At 38.0% G+C, this 9,867-nt stretch overlaps 1 protein-coding gene across 5 annotated transcripts in view; it reads right to left on the bottom strand.

The window, feature by feature from the left end:
• Positions 1-214: 214 nt before the first annotated feature.
• Positions 215-9,867, bottom strand: part of LOC119086088 (calcium-binding mitochondrial carrier protein SCaMC-1-like) — a 57,346-nt gene continuing 47,693 nt past the window's right edge. For 2 of the 5 annotated variants that reach the window (XM_037207012.1, XM_037207015.1), the window contains exons 7-10: positions 4,300-4,407; positions 3,292-3,459; positions 1,809-1,959; positions 215-561 (exon numbers count right to left, since the gene is read on the bottom strand). In XM_037207012.1, the coding sequence (XP_037062907.1) occupies positions 386-561; positions 1,809-1,959; positions 3,292-3,459; positions 4,300-4,407 (603 nt within the window). In that variant the 3' untranslated portion in view covers positions 215-385. The remainder of the gene's footprint in view (positions 562-1,808; positions 1,960-3,291; positions 3,460-4,299; positions 4,408-9,867) is intronic. The other 3 variants (XM_028879326.2, XM_037207014.1, XM_037207013.1) reach the window with 3 other exon arrangements.

Raw genomic sequence — 9,867 nt, 5'->3', positions numbered from 1 at the left:
GGAACGGGTTTCCACTTTGCTGAAGAGATGAACTGTAGTGTCAAATTTAAATGAACTGACTTTTGCTTTACTGTATAAAACATGTTCATAACTTAAAAAGAGAATGCTAGCAAAAACTCTAGTGTAGCTTACCAAATGTTTTCTAATGTGATTGTAACAGGAAATGTAAAATAAGAACTCTGTGGATAATAAAGGATTTTAAATTATTAAAAACTCCACCAAAACTATTTTTTTAATTTGTATATTTTATAATAAATAAAAAACAAAGTAATTTACAATTAGTTGATAATTCTTTCCTTTTAGGAAACAGTAAGATCATCTGAGAGCCCAAGATTATCTTGTACCTTAGTGATTGCGGCAATGGTGGCAGTTTGATATTCCACTTCTAGGTTAATCCCATAAGGAATTTCACTAGTTCATGAGCCACACAGCCGATGCCCACTGCAGGAAGCAGCTTGATGACGTTAGGGGTGAGACCCCTGTAGAATCCCCTCTTTCCTTCTTTAGTGTATATTTCTTTAATGAGCTGCAACATAGGTATTGTTTCATTTTTCCGGATAACTATAAATTTTAAAACACAGTATAATTCAATATTTAATGCTTACTTATTAATCTAGCTCAAAGATAATGAGAATTTATAGAAATTGAAATCATTTCAGAGGATACTCATATATAGAATGATCCTATGTTGCTCAATAGGGTAGTAACTATACATGTGACTGTTTAATTAAAATTAAATTAAATTTCCACTCTTCCGTCATATTAGTACATTTCAAACAGCCACATGTAATTGGTGGCTACTATGCTGGGCAGTACAGATACAGATGATTTCATCAGTGCAGAAAGTTCCCTTGAACAACTTGCAAGTCTTTCATGAGAGACTTCACAGAAGCATTTGGAAGTGGGACTGAAGGGTAGTTGAACAGAAAAAGGCATGAGTGATGCTAGGCAGGGAAATTCTCCACCTCCATTGCAATATAAATTGAACCCAAAGCCCAACTTAGAAAGAAAAGGCTAAAGCATGTCACCCACCGTGAGACCCTTAATTTACTCAAAAGATAATAGCATTGTGTTGTTTTTCCATCTTTGAAAAGTGATTTTTTTCATTTGTTGAAATCTAAATCCCTAATATTTCACCAAGAAAATAAAACCAGCAGTCCTTAATATCACCTCCCTGAGCAGACTGAAGTACAGAGAGTCCCAAAGCAGCTTACAACAGTAAGAGCAAAACCAAGAAGAGCGACGTGCCTACGAAGATTAGCTGTTGCTTTGATTTAAAGAAAGAAACCCTACACTGCTCTACATGGCACTTCCTAGTTAAAGTCCTCTTAAAGAGATCATCAGTAACCGGAGCAAATGTGGAAGGCCCCAGACAGAACTTTGGAGGGAAAAACAAAAACATTTGAAACTTACAAAAGTTTCCAAGAGAGATAGCTCAATGGTTAAGAGCACCTGCTGCTCTTCCAGACGACCCAAGTTCAGTTCCCAGAACCCACATGGAGGCACATGACCATCTCTAACTCCAGCTCCTAGAGATCTAGTGCACTCTTCTGGCTGCTTCAGGCACTGCACTTATGGAGAACATGTGGATACATGCAAGCAACACACTCATACACATAAAATAAAATAAATAAATAATTTAAAATAATTAATAACAATACATTCAGATTTAATGTTTTAAACTGGTTAGCTTTTCCTTTATCAATTCTATTGGTTTTCTGTTTTTCAAACCATCAATTCAGACTTACTTAAAACATATTCCTTACCTTAGTGATGGCATCACTAAACTAAACTACTGAAACACTCACCTGCCTGCATGCGAGTTCTAACAAGGTTCAGGGGGAAGCTGGCTAACTGACCACAAGTGTGTGACAGTGTGCTGCAGCCCAGCACGATCATTAACCCAGGGTTCACTGAATTCACTGAGTAGTGTTCCAGCCAGTAGTTCTTCAGAAGCTGCTGGAGAAGAAAGGACCTTTGATCTTGCAACTCTAAGTAGAATAAAGTCTCACACCTGAGCCTCACACTCTGCATTCACATGTCTACATTTCTTATGTGTTGTTGTCTGGCTTTGTTTTTATTTTTGTTTTTTGGTTTGTTTGTTTGTTTGTTTGTTTTGCTTTCCTTTTATTGTTTTGGTTTTAAAGACCAGAGCAATAATTCTGGATATTCCCACAGAAACTAACACAATACCATTTTTATGCCAATCTCAAATCTGTCCTGAGACAAATGTATGATCATGACCATGAAATGCCTGTGACCCTGCCTGATAACACTACACTGTCAGGGTTTCACTTCTAGGCTGGCTCTCATCTTTAACCCATGTTTATTCATTTCCTTGATTCTAATCTTCACAACCATGCAAGGATAGTTCTCTTTTCTCAACCTTATCTACACATCAGATTCTTCTGTGCAGTTAGAAAATCTGAATCCCAGGCTGTTGTGAAATATCTGTTTAACTATGCAAAGATGTATTGCATTCATTTAACTACATAAAGATGTATTACATTTGTTTATGTTGTGGAATATTTGTTTAACTATGTAAAGATGTGTTGCTGTTTTACCTTGCCTGACTAAGGCACCTGATTGGTCTAATAAAAAACTGAATGGCCAATAGCAAGGGAGGAAGTATAGGCAGGACTTCTGGGCAGGGAGAGTAAGTAAAAGGAGGAATTTAGGCTTGGAAAAAAAGAAAGAAAAAGAGATACAAGGGAGATGCCAGGAGCCAGACAGACACAGAGAAAGCAGGAAAGTAGGGCATACAGAATGAAAGGTAAAAAGCCCTGAGGCAAAACATATATGAATAGAAACAGGTTAAATTAAGTTAGAAGGGCTAGTGGGACAAGCCCAAGTGAAGGCTGAGTATTCATAATCAATAGTAAGTCTTTATTTGGGAGTTGGTTTGGCAGCACAAAGAAAATTCCAACTGCAACAGTTCTTCCTGGGATAATTAAATCAGAATACCTCAGGATGTGGCCAAGGGGGTCTATTCTTTTAAAGATCTACAAGTAGGTGATTCTGATGCACTTCCAGGGCTTAAAAACTCCTCTTTTATCAGAAGTTATGTCTATAATCATCATTACCAAGAAGTAAGTTACAAAAATAAACAAACAAACAAAAACAAAAATGACTAGATTACCAGATGTCTAAGAGAAAGGCAAATAAGAACACTCAATTTGATTATTGATCAGAAACTATTTCATGCAAAGCCATAACTATATTTCAAAATAAAAATCTTGTGTTACATTGTCAAATATAACGTATAATGTAATACTTTGAGAATGAACTCACCTCAAAGGTGGCGAGATCTAGGCCTGCATATGGCACAATGCCTATCATGTTGGGAACATAGCCTTTGAAGAAGGTCCGAATGCCCTCTGTCTTCAGAAGCTTTCTGCCACAATCAATAATCCCAGAATACTGGCCAGTTTTACCTAAAATCAGCCTGGTCTTCATCACCTCGGTGTAAAAGATAGTAATGTAATAATAGGGTAATGATTAGATTCGCCTGGCTTATGCAGCAATCTAGTGAGGCTTGTTATATCATGCTGACAAATTTTTTAAAAATTATAGCTTATGCCTGTAATCTCAACACATAGGAGACCAGGACAAGGGATTGCCAAGAAGCTCAACGTTAGCCTGGGCTGAATAGTGATTTCCAGACTAACTTGGACTATGGAGTGAGATACTGTCTCAAGCAATCAAACACAAACAACAACAATAAAAACACCTCAAACAGTGCAAAACTAAGTGTCTACTTATTAAAATTTCCTTTCCTTTGTTCAACCTGCTATTTCCACTGAAAATGCCTTTCTTCATAACTCCTCATGTTCAAAGCCTATACCATGATCACACATTCTGGTCATGTCTTTGATGGAATTCTTAACCAGAAATAAATAAATTCTCCCCTTCGAGTTTCCCTAGCTCTATATAGTGAGCTCTCTTCTATGACTTTTTTTCAATTTTGGATCATTGATATCGATATATACGTTTTTTCCCTTATAGACTATGGAATACATAATCAAAATCCCCATCTCAGTCCCCTTGGATCCTACATGGCACCTAGCAAAGTATCTTAAGCTCAGCATGCATAAAATCCATATTCACTTACCAAATGACTAAATAAAATGTATTTTCTTGGTCTATCTACAACATCATTTGTCTCAAACAACAACAAAGTATATTGAGACTGACACTTTATACAAGATTCAAATCATACAAAGTTATTATAATGATCTGGAAGCCATTTCTGATTGTTAGTTGCATTAAAAGCATTATTTTAATTAAAATGTTACATACCTCCATGGGATAAATACAGGTTTGGGAAGTTGCACCAGCCATGGAACCAGCTATAAATCTTTGAAGAACTCCTAAATTAGATTCATCAAAACTAAGAAATTTCTTATACTGTATAAATAAAAATATTGAAATATATAGTATTACTGAAATATATGCCTTTCAAGTTTTATAACAGTAAAAGTACAAAATTATATTAAAATATATTACATATCAGGTGCTGAATATTAGCATAACCTAGTACAATACTAAATTTTAGTTTCTATGTAATAGATAAGTTAAAGCTCTCTATTCAGCTTTTTTCTCTTATTTATTCATTCTATGGAATAATTTAATAGCTACATTAAATTACTTAAGTCTATTCATGAACGTGTTATATCATAAGCAGCATGTAAATAACATAAACAGAAGTTGTATTTTTATCTTTTTTGGGCACTCTGCTTTACACATAGAAGACAGTGTGTTTGGTAACTAGATAACTAGAAACAGCACAGCAGACTCTTTGGTTACAAAAAAAAGCATAGCAAGGAAGACTAGGACGGTAAAGCTTATGAGGACTCTGTTAGCCTGCGGGCCACACTTGTTAGCCATATACACGTGTTAGGGTGGAAGTGCAGAGATGGTTCGGTGGCTAAGAACACTTGCTGTTCTTGCAGAGGACCTGGGCTCAGTTCCCAGCACCCACTTGGGGGCTTACAACCATGCTTAACTCCAATCCTAGGGGATCTAGTATTCTCTTCTGACCTCCACAGACAGTAGGCATACACACAATAAACATACATACATGCAGACATACACATGTAAAAAAAAAATAGGATGCATGTTGTTTGTGGCCTGGGATTTTGCATGTCAGACTTTCAAGGTGACAGAATGCTTTACTTGGCAGAGAAATTCCAAAGCAGTGTAGCATTCAGCTGCAGCATGCATTGGCCTCTTTTAGGCAGATATGTCATAAGAACTGGGGGGTGGGGTGAGCAGAGCTGAAAGACTTGGAAGTCTACAGACTGTCCAGAAAAGGGGGTACATAGAAAAGTTGCTAAGAGATCAGTGCCGTTAAAAAGGAGCCATGTTGCTGAATATAGTGGTGCGTGCCTATAATCCCAGCTACTGGGAGACTGAGGTAGCCTTCAAAACAGCAAAATTTCATCTAAAAATTTTTTTAAATGAGGGGGTGAAGTAAATGCCTTTCAAAAAAAACTAAACTCAAAAATAAAAAGGGAATATTACAGTTGGTATCACAGAAATAAAAATAATTATAAGATACTAGTAGACCAATAAAACTACATAACTTTATCCCCTGAAATATGAAGAAACAGAAAACCTGAACAAACCAATATCAAATAAGGAGACAGGATCACCAATCAAAAATCTCCAAACAAAAGAAAACCAATAGTCATATGGCTTTAATTAAAAAAAAAAAAAAAAAAAAAAAAAAAAAAAAAAAAAAAAAACTGATGTCACTCTTTTCCACTCTTTAATAAAAATGAAAAGGATATTCCTATATTCACTTTAGGAGGCCAGAATCACACAGGTTCCAAGCCAAATACATAGGAAAATAAAACAAGAGGCAGTATCCCAAGTGAATATAGATGAAAAATTCCTCAATACAACACTAGCAAACCAAACTTAAGAGCATACTTAAAAGATCAGCTCCTAGGGTGAAGTGGTATTTATCGAAGACAAAGATTTAGCATACTCACATGTATCAGCATGGTACAACACTTAAGTAAAAGGAAAAACACATTATCATCTAAATAGACAGAAAAGGCACTGAGCATGGGTGACATTCATTCATGATTAAACTCTGGAGGAAAAATTTCAAATAGGTATGTATAGGAGGAACTTTTTTCCATTCAATAAGGTCAAACAGAAAAAACTCTCAGCTGACTCCTTCAGTGGTCCCTCCTCCACTCATGTTGGAATTTAATTGTCTTTTGTTCTAGTTTTATTTCTGTTGTTATGATAAGAAGCAACTGAAGGGAGAAAGTTTATTTCAGCTCATGGTTCCAGGATACCATCCATTATGGCAGGGAAGTCAAAACAGCAGGAGCTTGAAGTGGCTAGTAACATCCACAGGAAAGATCAGAAGGAGAGAAACCGCATGCATGCTTAGTCAGTTAAGCTTTCTCTGCTCTCAATGTTGCCTCCTATTTTCAATCTGAGTCTTCCCACACTGATTAACATAACCAAGACAAACCCCACAGGTTGCCTGTGGACAACCCAATCTAGACAATCTCTCATTGAGCCTTTCTTCCCAGATGATTCTAAACTGTGTCAAGTTGCCCACTAAAACTAACCATCACACCATTGTAACTTATTAACAGTTTGAGAAGGGATAACCTAATTATCACCAGAGTGGGTCAAAGATTACTATAGTGAGCTGTAATGAAGCTAGGTAGCCTCTCTCGCCTCTTTCTCTTTGATATGCTCTCTTTTGACCTCCCATCTTCCACCACAGGATTGTGTAACTTGAAGACTCTCAAAGGGTTAGTAGCCTTGGACTTCACAGCCTCTAGAAGTGTTAGAAACAAATCCCTTTTCTTTATAAGTTATCCAGTGTCTCACACTTGTTAAAGCAGCATACAATGGATGTAGACAGACTGAAAGAAACTTCATAATCCACGGGGGAAAGTAAAAACTTCCCATCCAAGATCCAGGATGAGACAAAAACACTCATTCTCATCATCTCTGCTCAATGGAGTACTACGAGTTCTAATCAGAGAGACTACACAAATTTGTGCAGCTTGAAGGTTTCCAAAGGGATTGGACTTCAGGGCCAGTCTCTTTTCTTTATAAATTACCCAGTCTATTACTTTTGCCAAATTTCCTTTGTGTGTTTTTGTTGTAATAAATCATAGCCATGAGGACCAGAGTAACAATGCTGACACCTATGACCTCCCTAGTAAGTTTACTGAACGTGGGGAGAGACAACTTGTGGGCTTTGGTATAGCCTAAACTTTATAATATTATTATAAATTTAATGTCTAATTTATTTAGACATTTTGCAACCATTTTCCAGCATATTTAGGACACAGAGCGTATTTGCTTCGTGTTCTATGTGTCTGTGTCATATACAATGTTTTGCATAGTTGTCACAAAGTCTTCCTGTCTTTCCCAGTAACAAATAAGTTAAAGTGTAGTTGTCATGGAAACAACTTAGGATGGATTAAAGACAGCAAACACTCATTAACATCTGTGTCAGACACTGCTATAAGCACGATATACACATCATAATTCATCAGGTTCCTACAACACCTCATCCTCATTCCTTCTATTTTAAGTTAAGGGACATAAAGCACAGACAGGGAAGTAGTGTGACCTACTTTGCATGACTAGAAAGAGCGGGAGTTAGAATCTGAATTTAGAAAGTGTGGCTGCAAATTTGGCATGATTGTTCAGTGGGTAGAGACTTGCTTCTAGGTCTGACAACCTGAGTTAGCGCTCCAGATCCTACAAGGGAGCAAGAGAGAACTGATTCCTGATGGTTGTCCTCTGACCTCCACATACATGCCCTGGCTTTGCGAACCTGCACACACACACACACACACACACACACACACACACACACACTTAAAACTTCTTTAATTGAAAGTCTACAAAGTGCATGACCTTAACACCTTACCTACTGTTCTACATAGTCTCTTTATTACTGACAAATGCTGGTATCTAATTTAATTTACAATGAACCTCAACTCACCTCTTTAATACACACTAATACATGATAGCCCTTGTGAATCTCTAATGTGAGATCAAAAGCAACATCTCAAGATAAAGGACCTGAAGCATGATGACTTGGGTTCTAATTCTGACTCTTTCACCAACCAATTACGACTTCAGTAAGAAGTGCATCTTTCCTTGCCTATGTTTCCCATCAACAGAAGGGTGTTGTGTAGCTCCTTTGTTGGCATTCAGTAATGAACAGGCACTGTTCTGGAAATGAGCTTGCACACCCTATTCTGAAGAAGCAGTTTTTCCTGAACAAATATTTTAAAACAGATCTTAAAGGAAAAGATGAACCCTGACGGACCGTGACTGCTAGTTGTATCCTGATATACATTCGTTCTCCCCTTCATCCTCAGAAATACATTCATTTGCAGCTGGTTGTTTCACAACTAAAGACGACACTCCTAAGTTCTTTCCAGCTAGACCTATTCGTGTGTCTAAGTCTAAGCTAATGGCATGAAGCTTAAGCATCCTGTGTGGGAAAGTATCCTATGTAGCTAGAGTTTTCTCCAGTCGTGCATGGCCCACAGTCAGGACAAATCTCTCTCACCCACCAGCAGTCCCACAGCTGCTCAGACCCAACCAAGTAAACACACAGAGACTTATATTACTTACAAACTGTATGGCTATGGCAGGCTTCTTGCTAACTATTCTTCTATCTTAAATCAACCCATTTCTATTCATCTATAAGTTGCCATGTGGCTCGTGGCTTGCCAGTATCTTAACATCTTCTCATCGCAGTGGCTGGCAGTGTCTCTCTGCCTCATGCCTCAGCCTTCCACTTCCCAGAATTCTCCTCTCTCCTTGTCCCACCTATACTTCCTGCCTGGCTACTGGCCAATCAGTATTTTATTTATTGACCAATCAGAGCAATACATTTAACATACAGAACATCCCACAGCAATCCTAGATGGGAGGGATGTATCCATCTTTGATTCCTTCCCTAGTTATTGCCTGGAAGTTGGGTGTGATAGCTGGAGCTCCAGCTCAGACTCATGACAGAGGGACTACAAAACAGAAGACAGACAGTGAGCCAGAAGTGACGGAATTTCTTTTTGCCTACAGGATATCTTTACACTTTCTGCCTTTCCTCAGATTTCTATGTGTGCATAAGTGATGGATTTCTGTCTTAAGTTGTGTGAGGATTTCTGTCACACACCTCTGAACCTAACTCTGACTTACGGAAAGCAGTAAAAGCAACCAGCAGATTACAGCAGAAAGAGAAGATTCTAAATGAAGTCTCTTCTTGGAAAAGGAAATGCAAGATATGGATTCTAGAAAGAATTTCCATAAGAAGGAGAAAAATGTAAGCGAAAATGTGAATAGCATTAATACAGGAAAAGCAGAGTTTGTTGGGGTATAATTTAAAGACTCTTCTGTCAAAGCAGTATGTTGTCAAGTGGCCAATGGTAAGTGTCCAGGACATGCTAAATGGGGAGAAATTACAGAAGGCTTAATATTGGGATAAGGACTTCACACAGAGTCCAAACTGTAAGATACAGTCTCTGGAGAATTGCTGCAACTCACTTGACCTAGCCTCACTCAACACCCATCCTCCAGTAAAGTTCTCTGCTGAATCAAGAGAAAAGTGAGCCTCCGAGAAAACCTGGAGAAGAATACAGGTTAAGTAGGGAAAGACGGGCGTCTAGTCAGCAAGAAAACTGGATTCTAGGTACAACAGAACAGGGATGGCTACTGCTTTTCACACCTTCTGTGGCAGCCCCTTCGTTCTTGTTATCCCTACAAGGCAATGTGCCCCTGGACAGGCCAACAGGAAGCAGGATGGGGCCGAAGAGGAGGAAGCATCAAGTAGGCTGTTGTCTGTCACTCATCAGAAGTTGCACAAAA

This window comes from Peromyscus leucopus, chromosome 6, assembly GCF_004664715.2.
Source record: "Peromyscus leucopus breed LL Stock chromosome 6, UCI_PerLeu_2.1, whole genome shotgun sequence".
Taxonomy (NCBI): Eukaryota; Metazoa; Chordata; class Mammalia; order Rodentia; family Cricetidae; genus Peromyscus; species Peromyscus leucopus.
Note: the sequence above shows the minus strand (reverse complement) of the source record. Positions and strands in the feature narration are given on the sequence as shown.